Source organism: Pelobates fuscus, chromosome 2 (genome assembly GCF_036172605.1).
Source record: "Pelobates fuscus isolate aPelFus1 chromosome 2, aPelFus1.pri, whole genome shotgun sequence".
NCBI lineage: Eukaryota > Metazoa > Chordata > Amphibia > Anura > Pelobatidae > Pelobates > Pelobates fuscus.
Genome location: NC_086318.1, coordinates 409,022,859 through 409,035,348, shown reverse-complemented (window position 1 = coordinate 409,035,348; position 12,490 = coordinate 409,022,859). Strand labels below are relative to the sequence as shown.

The 12,490-nt window shown below is 45.0% G+C and overlaps 1 protein-coding gene across 1 annotated transcript in view; it reads right to left on the bottom strand.

Moving 5' to 3' along the window:
- GTF2A1L (general transcription factor IIA subunit 1 like) overlaps positions 1-8,707 on the bottom strand; it is a 67,586-nt gene extending 58,879 nt beyond the window's left edge. The window contains exons 1-3 of the mRNA XM_063443940.1: positions 8,678-8,707; positions 2,857-2,958; positions 708-831 (exon numbers count right to left, since the gene is read on the bottom strand). Coding sequence (XP_063300010.1) covers positions 708-831; positions 2,857-2,958; positions 8,678-8,707 — 256 coding nt within the window. The remainder of the gene's footprint in view (positions 1-707; positions 832-2,856; positions 2,959-8,677) is intronic.
- Between the last annotated feature and the right edge of the window lie 3,783 nt (positions 8,708-12,490).

Below are 12,490 nucleotides of genomic sequence, written 5' to 3'. Positions count from 1 at the left end.
GATGTGAGGCTCAAATGTGAGGCCAGAATCAAGTATGACGCCAAGACAGCGCGCTTGCAAGGATGGACTGATGTGGGTACCACAAACTTGAAGGGAGAGCGAAAGAGGAGAATCAGTATTAGGAGGAGGAAAGACAAGGAGCTCAGTTTTAGAGAGATTGAGTTTCAGAAAGCGGGAGGACATCCAGTCAGAGATGGAAAAAGGCAAGCAGTGACACATTGCAGGACAGCAGGGGAGAGGTCTGGGGAGGAGAGATATAACTGGGTGTCATCAGCGTACAGGTGGTAGTGGAATCCAAAAGAGGTAATAAGTTTGCCAAGAGAGGCAGTATAAAGAGAAAATAGAAGGGGACCAAGGACAGAGCCTTGGGGGACTCCAACCGAGACAGGACAAGGGGAGGAGGTATCATTAGAAAAAGAGACACTGAATGAATGTTGGGAGAGATAAGAGGAAAACCATGAGAGGACAGTCACAGAGACCAAGCGATTGAAGAGTTTGAAGAAGGAGAGCATGATCAACGGTGTCAAAGGCCGCTGAGAGGTCAAGAAGAATTAGTATGGAGTAGTGGCATTTGGATACATGGATAAACATGGTATATAGGAAATGTGCTACATGTCTATGATTATTTAAAATCACTGTTTCAGTATTTCTAAGTTTCTAATATTCATCACTAAAACTAAATATAAAACCTTTACAACAACGCTAACCTGTTGATGTATGAATTGACTGATGTAAATTCTGTGGCAATTGTAGAACAAATTGAGGTGCAGTGCTGCAATCTCGGAAGAAACCTTCAGTAGCTTTAGACTGTATCACCTTGGTTTCCCATAACTAGTAAAAAATAAAATAAAAAAAAGATTAAAGATACGTGTGCATACATTATGGTTACCAACTTATGCAAGCAGTTCAATAAATGACTTTAACACTTAGCAACAGCAGGTCAGCCAATATGAGGTGGACACCATGTATAGTCTCAAGTGCTAAGTAACCGCATAAATAGCTTATTGTGTATGGATTTAAAAAAATACTACCATGAAGTAAGACTTGATCCTACTTTAGCTTCATGGATTTTTTCCTAAGCCAACATAAAATTCTGAGTGTAGTACTTCCTAATATAACAATTCCAACCTTTGACTTCACCATGCATTTTTAGGTGCTTTAATTACTTAAGTGCACTGTGAGCAGGAATATGACCCTTAAAGGAACACTATAGTGTTCGGAATACCAACATATATTCCTAACGCTATAGTGGACTAATACCTATTTAAGTGTCCCAACCGGGAGAGTTAAAATTACATTTTAATGTAATCCACACACTAATAGTTAAACAACGCCAACCGCGCTATACCTAGCCTGTAACCGATTAGTCACGACACAAGTGAATGTAGCCGTGTCCTGCCTAGCTTATTACTCAACTTTAAACAACACTTAAATAGTCTTACTACAATTAATGTTTTGTCTATTTTCTATGAAACACACATGTTCAGCCGTTACTTCGCATTTAAAAGTAGCTAACTCGTGAACACTCTTGATTACCTGCATACTAACTATAAAATTGTGCAAGAACTAACATACTCCTGATTGTTATAAATGTTTGAAAAAGCATGTGGATTGCTGTTGGGGTACCCCATGCATGTTGTTCTCTCATATGCACTACAAAAATAAAGAATTTAAAAGAAAGAATTTTAAAATTTAATTTTTTTTTTATTTTTTTTTTTACTTACTATGAGGCCCTCACCATGTCAGTCTCCATGCTGCTGGTCCTGCCTTCTTGGCCAAAATCAATCTTCATGCTCTCAACCGATCTAATGCATCCTTATAGGGAAGCATTGGGAGGCCATTGTACAACGCTACGGAATTTTGCTGGCGCTATATAAATAACAAAATATCTTCTGGGAGGCTACTGTGAAAATCAGCATCTTCTCATAGAGATACATTGATCAAATTACTGCACCAATTAATGCATCTCTATGTGCAGCATTCAGTGTCTCCATGCAGAGCATGAAGATACTGAATATAGGTTCTGCAAAGATTGAAGGTCCTCATATAAGAAGTTCCTCTGGTAGCGGTTGTCAGGGAACTCCAGATTTTCAGCATGATTTACGGTTCCACATAAAGGAGGGACTACCCACTGCATACATGGAACACCTCGCAACACTTGCTATTTTAAAGATACTCTGACCCTAATGTCTAGCCATCACAATTTGGCCTTTGTCAAAGTCACTCAGATCTTTTTGCGTGCCCATTTTTCCTGATTTCAACCCATGCAATTCAAGAATTTACTGTTTACTTATGTAATGTAACCCACTGTTTCATAGATGTCATTGTAACAATATAATATATTCACTTCACCTGTCAGTGGTTTTAATGTTGTGGCTGATCAGTGTATGCATCTACTAGTACAGCACTGAGAAGCTTGAAGGGAAATTATAGTGCTAGGAATACTAAGTTTTATTCCTAGCACTATAGTAACCTTTCTGCCTCCCCTCTCCCTTGCAGGGTCCCCCTCCCTTGAAGCAAGCCACTCAATGCTAAAAGGGTTTAAAAATAACTTTTTTCATGTACCAGATTCCAGTGCTGATATCCGCCGACTGTGGGGACCATATCGCATTAGGACTTCCCTGTAGGGTTTTTGCGGACGCTGGCATCAGTTAGTTGACCAAAAAGTATGCTAAGGACCCGGAAGTATACAAGGCACACTGAAAAAATAATAATCTAAGCTTTTTTTTTGGGGGGGGGGGGGTTTAAATAGAACCCCCCCTCCAATACCTAATTTTTATTTAGCTGTAACTTATCGACATTCAGCTTTAATTTAAAATATAAGTGATTTCTCTCTAGACAATTTTCTCCACTTACTTGTTTTAGTTCTTTCAGAACCTGCTCATCTACACCTTCTTCAGCAAACAGTTCACTCACTCCCTCAATTACATCTTCGATAATAGACTTGTATAGTTTGGGCTACAGAAACAAAAAATAAACAACTTTATTTATTGTGTGCATGCAGACACACACGTATAAAATACAGATCACTCCCTTTAAACCAACTGGAACGTCCAACACTCGGGTAATGGTAGTAGAGACAGGGAGCGGTGCTCGGGAATGGTTTGACTCTTTACAATGAGGTGGTACTACACAAGCTGTAGCAGTTGTGGTGCTTGGTGGTGTTCCGTTCAATATAGAGGATGAGTAAGGAAAAATAAAATCCTGGGATCCTGAATCCTGTAACTAATAGTTGATTGAAATTAAATCTATAAAACAGAAATTTGACCTACCATTAATTATTTTTTCCTTTACATAGTGGCAGTCCTCATGAGGTAAACTGCTGCAAAAATATATAACTTTAATACAGAAAACAAGGATGGAAATCTGTATGGACACTATTTTAAAGGAACACTATAGTCACCTAAATTACTTTAGCTAAATAAAGCAGTTTTAGTGTATAGATCATTCCCCTGCAATTTCACTGCTCAATTCACTGTCATTTAGGAGTTAAATCACTTTGTTTCTGTTTATGCAGCGCTAGCCACACCTCCAGTGAGAAGCGTGGAAGTGCCTCAAGCGGCTGTTAATAAGACAGCCACTAGAGGCTGGATTAACCCATATAACCCAGTTTCTCTGAAACTGCTATGTTTACAGCAGAAAGGGTTAATCGTAGGTGGACCTGGCACCCAGACCACTTAATTAAGCTGAAGTGGTCTGGGTGCCTATAGTGGTCCTTTAAGCCCAAAAGCAGTTTCTAAGGAGGAAAAGAGGTCTAGCCTGCAATGCTTGTTAAAGATATTAAAAGATGACCATTTTGCGGTTTTGTAAATATCCTCTGGAGATACTGAAGACTTTTCTGACCATGATGTTGTCAGATGGCTCTGTTGGGGTCTTCTTTCACTGGAAGAGGTAACATAAGACCACTGACCTTATATGCCAAATTAAATGACATGTGGCAATTGTAGGTTTATAGGCTTCACCTTGGTACATTCCTTGAAAATTAACAAACAGGTAATCAGAAGATCTGAAGGTCGATGAGCGGTTGAGGTAAATTTATAGAACTCTTGACATCCAGAAGGTGCAGTTTCTCTTTTTAAGGGATGAAGGAGCATGACAAAATTAAGGAAGGATGATGGGCTGGTTAATATTGGCCTTTGTCAGGACTTTAGGCAGAAATGACTGTTGAGGGTGAAGAACCACTTCGTCCTGATGGACGATGGTACATTTTTAATAGGAATGAAGTGCTTGAACCTCTCCTACCCTCCAGGTAGATGTAATTGCCACAAGAAAGGCAGTCGAAAAAGACAAAGCTTACAGGAAACCTCTTCCAAAGGTTCGAAGAGAGCTGTGACCACCACTGACAAGTCCCAAGCTGGAGAACAAGACTTAAAAGGAGGTTGAGTAGAATTGTTTTAAAAAAAAAAAAAAGAAGTCAACTAATGAGCATATGGGATGCGAAGCCCATAATTAGAAAATGGACGAGTGCTGAAATTTGAACTTTCAGTGTTAAAACACTAAGCCCAGCAGAGAAGCTGTCTTGTAGGAACTGAAGAATGGTTTGAATAAAAGGAGCAATATTTAAGTAGTCATGATCCCTATATCAGATGAGATTTTCTCAGATAAATATTGTATGGGGTTCTCGTAGTGGAATTAAGGAGTAGGTATATCATATGTCCTTGTACACCATGGTCTCTGAGTATTTGCCTTGCAGTATACAGGCCATCAACCTAAACATCCAAAGAGTGCCCTTAAATGACCACTATAGTGCCAGGAAAACACACTTGTGCTGGAGACTCTCCTCCTCCTTTCCAGTCATCGGCTGAATGCGCATGCGCGGCAAGAGCCCCGCGCGCGCATTCAGCCAGTCCATAGGAAAGCATTCTCAATGCTTTCCTATGGACGCTGGCGTCTTCTCACTGTGAAATGAGACAGCCACTAGAGGCTGAATTAACCCATAGATAAACACAGCAGAAAGGGTTAATCCTAGGTGGACCTGGCACCCAGACCACTTCATTAAGCTGAAGTGGTCTGGGTGCCTATAGTGGTCCTTTAAGAAGCTCTGTTTTCTAGACGTTGATCAGATAGCGGCCAATATAGGATGACGGCTAATACCGTAGCTCTGTCTGTCCTGTTCTTTTGTACAAACTGAGACATTTGAGCCTTGGGAGGAAACACATATGGCATCTTGAAATTCCATCTTTTTAAGAAACCGTTCAAAAACAGAGGATACTCTTGTCTTAACAGGGATGCAAAAACTGGAACCTTTCTGTTCTTCCATGTTGCCATGAGATCTATTTCTAGCAGAACAAATTGCTTTACCAATACAGCAAATATATTTGGATGTACGGACCATTCTGAGTGTGTCTATTGAGCTCTGATCAAATTGTCTTCTATGATAATGTACAGTCCCTGATGTGTAGCTGTGATGGATTCCAATTTCCTTTCTGCCCAGGACATGATCTGTGAACATAGAAGATAAAGAGATTGGACTTCTGTCCCCTCCTTGTTTGATTTGGTAGGTAACTGTCGTGATGTTGTCTGATTGGATCCTGACCACTCTTTCCGTTAACCATTGATCAAATGAGCATTTAGGATGTCCTTCATCTCTCTGTAATTGGATGATAGACCTGCCTCCTGTGGACCAAATGCCCTGCCATAGATGCATTTTCAGATGTGTGCCCCACTCCCTTTACCTGAAAAATATCCCAGGGACAGAAACTCTGAGTGTATCCAACACTTTAGTTAGTTCTTGAAAGCTGAATTCTGTATATTATTTTATTTATAAAGCGCCAAATTCCACAGCGCTGTACAATAGATGGACTAACAGACACGTAATTGTGACCAGAAAAGTTGGACGCACAGGAACAGAGGGGTTGAGGGCCCTGCTCAATGAGCTTACATGCTAGAGGGAGTTGGGTATAGTGACAAAAAGGGTAAAAGTAGGGGTATCAAAGTAGGTTGCTAGAACAGTATTCACTGAGGGCTTAGTAGGTTATTAATGACAGTTGCAGAAGAGGAGTCAGGGTACAGTGATGAAAATCTGTTAACAGTTTAATTGATATGCTTTCCTAAAGAAGTGAGTTTTCAATGATTTTTTGAAGGAATGGAGACTAGGTGAAAGTCTAATGGAGAAGGGAACGGAATTCCACAGAAAAGGTGCAGTCCTGGAGAAGTCTTGGAGCCGAGCATCAGAGGTGGGAGTGCGGACAGAGGATAGACGTAGGTCTTCCGCAGAGCACAGGGGCCTAGACTGCACATACTTGTGTATTAGTGAGGATAGGTAGGTTGGAGCAGCATTATAAAGAGACTTGCAAGCAAGCACCAGAATCTTAAATTGAGCCCTAGATCTTACTGGAAGCCAATGTATCGAAGTGCTCATCTTTTACAGACCAATTCCTCAGGATTTCACAGTGAAGAGGACTACTCCTCGCTTTTGCACACTGGACCGTCCGAATGGAAGAAGTGAGAATACCTTGTATACTCATGACTTGTCTGATGGAACATGTGACAAACTCCCCTTTTCAAGTGAATTTGCCACGAGTTTCTAGAGGAGCCTGCTTGCCAGCCTCCTGCCCACAGACTATGGACCCTGTAAAATGTGATGTTAAAGTCTTCATTCGTGAATTTGGAGTATATCGTTCGGGAACCGAACATCCGCACGAACCGGAGACCACCCTGGAGCTTGTTAAGCTTAATTGACACTTTGTAGCAATTTCCACAGCAGTGTTCCAAGTGTTTGTCTGGGTGCCCGCAATTCCTATGGACGACCACGAGGTGGCGGCCATCTTGTTCACATGAACACAGGCAGCGGTGTTTGGTTGCCGAGTTCACGGAACTATTTTCGGATACTGAAACTCCCCTACACCGCTGGACTTCCACGATCACCTGCGTTTGGTTCTACATCCCTTAGAAAGACACTGTTCGGTGGAAACGTTCCCACGAACAAGGGGAACAATCTCCAGGGTAAGATTATTGACTATGTTCGGTAGTTTGTTTGTTTTTAAACTGCCGAACTAGACTGATTGCAAGCCCTGATTCTCTGGAACTGTTTGGGGCATGGGACCATGCGTGCGGTAGGTCAAATTATGACTTCCAGGAAATCTCTGAACTGATCTGGGTGATTTTTTGGATATGTTGGTCACCCAGATCAAGGCTATCAGGGGTTTTATGTATTTTTAAGGTACTTTTGGGGTGTTTGGGAACAGTGTGCTTTTTGTGCTTGGAGATAATTGAGTGTAATACAGTGCTTGACTCAATTATCTCCTAGGCACAGGGGAGGGATTATCTTGTTTTGTATGGGAGTGTCCTGGACCTGAGAGCCAATATAATTGTGTGTATGTTTTTACTGTAGTCTACTCTCAGGTCCAGGTGGGAGGGCCCTTTGCATGGGCACCTGTATATAAGGCCAGTTGTGGCTGCCATTAAAGGTTCCCAGCTTGTACTCCCAGAACTGTCTTGTCTGGTTACTGGGAGAGTAAAGGGCTACTCTATAATCACTGTGTGAAGGATTCAACAGGGGAAGTCCTTGTAAGGTGTGTTGTCCAGTGCCTCGGGGTGTCTAGAGCAAATTCCCCATTCGGCTCCAGGAGGGAGAGGTTCCAAGGCCAAGGCTGGTTCCAAGGCCCAGTGTAATAGTTTGACAAGTTACCTGGGTCCTGCGGTGTGACCACATACCCTGCTTCCAGGATACTCTTGCAAGAGAATCCAGTTAACTCTACTGAGCTAAACAGGGCCATGCTCATTGGCTTAAAGGGTCAGATGAGTGTGTTCCTACATCAGCCATGCTTAGCTGAATAGAGCCGTCTGGCGTCTCCTGCTTGAGAAGGCCATATGCAAAGCAAGCGCCCAGGGTGCCTAGGTAAATTGTCAAACTACTCATATGTTCTGACAAATTATACTGTGACAATAACAGGGGACTCCTGGCACCACATTCACTACAGTTGGCTGTGGCTGTTTGGGGGCTTAATGGTAATGGTGCACTCCAAGCACCATAAGTCTAGAGTGCAGGGGTAAACTGACTTTTTACGTGCATTCACCTGGGACAACACCCAAGTATGAGCAATTCTCCAAATTTCTTTCATTGTCATCTTCCAAGACACGCGCTTTAGTGAATACAATTTTTCATCCCCTCCTTCCCTCCCAATCTCAGATTGTGCGCTCGGAACCGGCGAAACGGTTGGACTGCACAAGGCCTTGGTTGACGTCATGGAAGGCAGTGCCGGAAGCTTTTCCTGGCACAGGATACCATGGGATGAACAAATAAACAAAAAAAAACTAACTTTGTTTTGCTAGTTTACAGCACAATGTAGTGGGGGCTTATTAGTAGTGTTCAATAAGACATTTTACAAACATTGGTATGTTTTTTTTTTAACCATTCTCCCCCCCCCCCCCCCCCCCCATTTACTTGTCTTTAGCAACAAAAACTGCTAATTGCAATACACACTGGCCAAAATGTAACATGCCTGCAAAAACCCCATCCTCACAGTTCGATGGTGGCTTGCTTGGCTCTAGGCACTGCTGTTGCGGAACATGATGCTTTGCTATGCTAACAGCTGATAAGGCATGATGGGAATTGTAGTTCCACAACAGCATCTAACGTCTGGGCACTCACAGCATGACCCCTCACTGTCTCTGCCCTGGGTATCCATCACTGGGTATAAGAGGTAAAAGCTGGCGGGGGGGACGCAGCCCTTACCACTGGGTTCGCGTTAGACGAATGCGACATCGCTCCCTCTGCCAGCAGCAGCAGCCGCCGCCGAGCCCGCTCCTCACACAGCTCCTGTCTCTATGGCAACACGCCGAATTCTACCCGAGCATACCAAGCGACGTCTCCCGCACGTCACGTGGCGCTACGTCACGAAACGCCGCCCACGCGGGGATCTCGCGAGACTCTATCCTGCAGATAGAGCGGGAAACGTGGGGCCGTGAGGAGGGGGGAGGGGAAACGTTCTATACACTATGTCTCCATGACAACGGCCCTGTTTGCTGTCGTAGAACGCCTGGCTGCTTTAGGCCTTGTTTACCTTTTTGGTTAGAGTGATGCCTAGCTTCATTCTGTCAGTCTGAGGTTATTCCAAGAATGATACATTAGATAAATAACTGAATGATGAATTAGTTTAGCTTTACCTAGACACACAGCAGCTTCATCATATCTATACTATAGTAAAGTGTAGGTCAGGACATGGGGGACCTGACTAGTAACAGTAGCCATGACTCCCATCATTTAACCCCTTAAGGACATGTGACATGTCATAATTCCCTTTTGTTCCAGAAGTTTGGTCCTTAAAGGACCACTATAGGCACCCAGACCACTTCAGCTTAATGAGGTGGTCTGGGTGCCTGGTCCAGCTAGGATTAACCCTTTTTTCTATAAACGCTATGCTTATATTAGGGTTAATCCAGCCTCTAGTGGCTGTCTTATTGGCAGCCACCAGAGGGCTTCCGCACTTCTCACTGTGAAAATCACAATGAGAATACGCCAGCGTCCATAGGAAAGCATTGATAATGCTTTCCTATGGACTGGCTGAATGCGCGCGCGGCTCTTGCCGATCATGCGCATTCAGCCGAGGAGGAGTAGAGCTCCCCGCCCGGCGCTGGAGAAAGAGGTAAGTTTAACCCCTTCCTCCCCCCAGAGCCCGGCGGGAGTGGGACCCTGAGGTTCGGGCACCCTCAGGGCACTATAGTGCCAGGAAAACGAGTATGTTTTCCAGGCACTATAGTGGTCCTTAAAGGGGTTAAAATGGGCAAAGAGGGACTCTTTCATATTAGGGGTGTGAGCAAGGGGCAGGGCTGTTCTGACAAATGTTTGGTGACTTACTAATAACTTACGCATCTAAAAAGTAAAAGAGCGTTGAAGTGGAAATCAATCAATAAATTGATTATTTTGTGTATCTGCCCCTGGCCAAATTAAAGAAACAGTGCGTGCACGCTCCCTGAAGTAATTCACACCAGACACAAGTTTCAGGTTAAAGGGACTCTATAGTCTACATATAAAAGCAAGAAAGACAGGTCCCCCAGCCTTCCTTCTTGCTTTTATATGTACTTTCATTCAATAAAAATCATTTTCGATGCTTTTTTATATTAAAAACTTACCTCCGTTCCAGCGCCGAGCTCCCAGCCATGCCGCGCCCCCTTTTTCGTCAAAATGACGACATCGCGGGGCCCAATAGGACGCTTCTCTGAGAGAAGCGTCATCGCGATGTGGTGCGCATGCGCGGCTTCGCGCTGCACCAATCGCGTTCTTCATAGAGCGGCATTGACAGCCGCCCTATGAAGAAATTCAGCGTTTTACCGCGCATGTGCGCGGAATGCGCGTTCGCGAGCTGAGCTGTCTGACTGACAGCTCAGCTCGCTTTCTAAAACTAACAATAAGGGGGGGGACCTATTGTCCCCCCCCGGCCCCCACCCCTGAGCGGTGGGTGGGGGCCCTAAAACTAAAAATAAGGGGGGACCTACTGTCCCCCCCGGCCCCCACCCCTGAGCGGCGGGTGGGGACCCTAAAATTCACAATGGGGGGGGCCTACTGTCCCCCCCAGCCCCCACCCCTGAGCGGCGGGTGGGGGCCCTAAAATTATCAATAAGGGGGGGGACCTACTGTCCCCCCCCAGCCCCCACCTCTGAGCGGTGGGTGGGGGCCCTAAAACTAAAAATAAGGGGGGGACCTACTGTCCCCCCCGGCCCCCAACCCTGAGCGGTGGGTGGGGGCCCTAAAATTAACAATAGGGGGGACCTACTGTCCCCCCCGGCCCCCACCCCTGAGCGGCGGGTGGGGACCCTAAAATTCACAATAGGGGGGGGACCTACTGTCCCCCCCGGCCCCCACCCCTGAGCGGCGGGTGGGGGCCCTAAAGTTATCAATAAGGGGGTGACCTACTGTCCCCCCGCGGCCCCCACCCCTGAGCGGCGGGTGGGGGTCCTAAAATTATCAATAAGGGGGGGGACCTTCTGTCCCCCCCCGGCCCCCATCCCTGAGCGGCGGGTGGGGGCCCTAAAATTATCAATAAGGGGGGGGACCTACTGTCCCCCCCGGCCCCCACCCCTGAGCGGCAGGTGGGGGCCCTAAAATTATCAATAAGGGGAGGGACCTTCTGTCCCCCCCCAGCCCCCACCCCTGAGCGGCGGGTGGGGGCCCTAAAATTATCAATAATGGGGGGACCTTCTGTCCCCCTCCGGCCCCCACCCCTGAGCGGCGGGTGGGGGCCCTAAAATTCACAATAAGGGAGGGGACCTACTGTCCCCCCCGGCCCCCACCCCTGAGCGGCGGGTGGGGGCCCTAAAATTATCAATAAGGGGGGGACCTACTGTCCCCCCCGGCCCGCACCCCTGAGCGGCGGTTGGGGGCCCTAAATACAAAGGGGGGACCCTAGTTAACCCTCCCCCCCCCCCCCAAAAAAAAAAATTATCTCCCTACCTACCCCCCTCACCCTAAAAATAATGAGGGGGGGGACCTTTAACTAAAAACCTGTAAAAAAAAAAATGAGATAAAAACAACTTACCATTCGATGTTTTCTTTCTTCTAAAATCTTCTTTCTTCAGCCCCAAAAAAGGCCAAATAAAAAGCCATAATAACCGACGCAATAAAAAAAAAAAAAAAACGAGCGCAAAAAAAATAATCCATCTTCACCCATGGAGGGCTCCGCGCAGACTGAGCTCCACAGGGCGGGGGAAGGCTTATAAAGCCTTGCCACGCCCTGCAATTAGACTAAGAACACTCTGATTGGTGGGTTTAAGCCAATCAGAGTGCTCTTTGTCATTTTACAAGCGTGGGAAAGTTCTTTGGAATTTTCCCACGCTTGTAAAATGACACAGAGCACTGTGATTGGATGGCTTGAAATCCATCCAATCACAGTGCTCTGTGTCATTTTACAAGCGTGGGAAAATTCCAAAGAACTTTCCCACGCTTGTAAAATGACACAGAGCACTGTGATTGGATGGCTTGAAATCCATCCAATCACAGTGCTCTGTGTCATTTTACAAGCGTGGGAAAATTCCTTATATAGGACATGATTTTTGTCAGAAGGTTTGCAATGGGAAGAACGTCTGATGCCCAAGCCTGCCAGTTCCCCCTGAGATGTTATTTGCAGAGCTGGGAAAATATGCCACAGTCTTCACGTTGGGTGTGGGAGAGTTAGAGTGTACCTCCGCGAGGAAACCTAGCTCTGGGCTTGTGTCAACCTCTGTCCATGTTCTGTTGCAGTCTGAATATTATGCCAACTGAACCGAAGAAATATAGATTATGCTCTCAAGTAATGAGCTGTTCATTACTCTACTTATATGCCCAACTAGACCACATTTTCTCTTCATTGCTGCATCACTAGGGATAACATTTCCATCCCACCATAAAGTATGGAATAAGAAAATGCTGGATCTCATTATTATTTATGTTTCAAAGTTATAAAGTATAATTTACAGAAATGAAACTTCCATTTTTGCCATACTGCTCTCTGAATATTAAAAAATATCATGTATACCACAAAAATGCATATTACATTAAATTAGTGTATAGCAT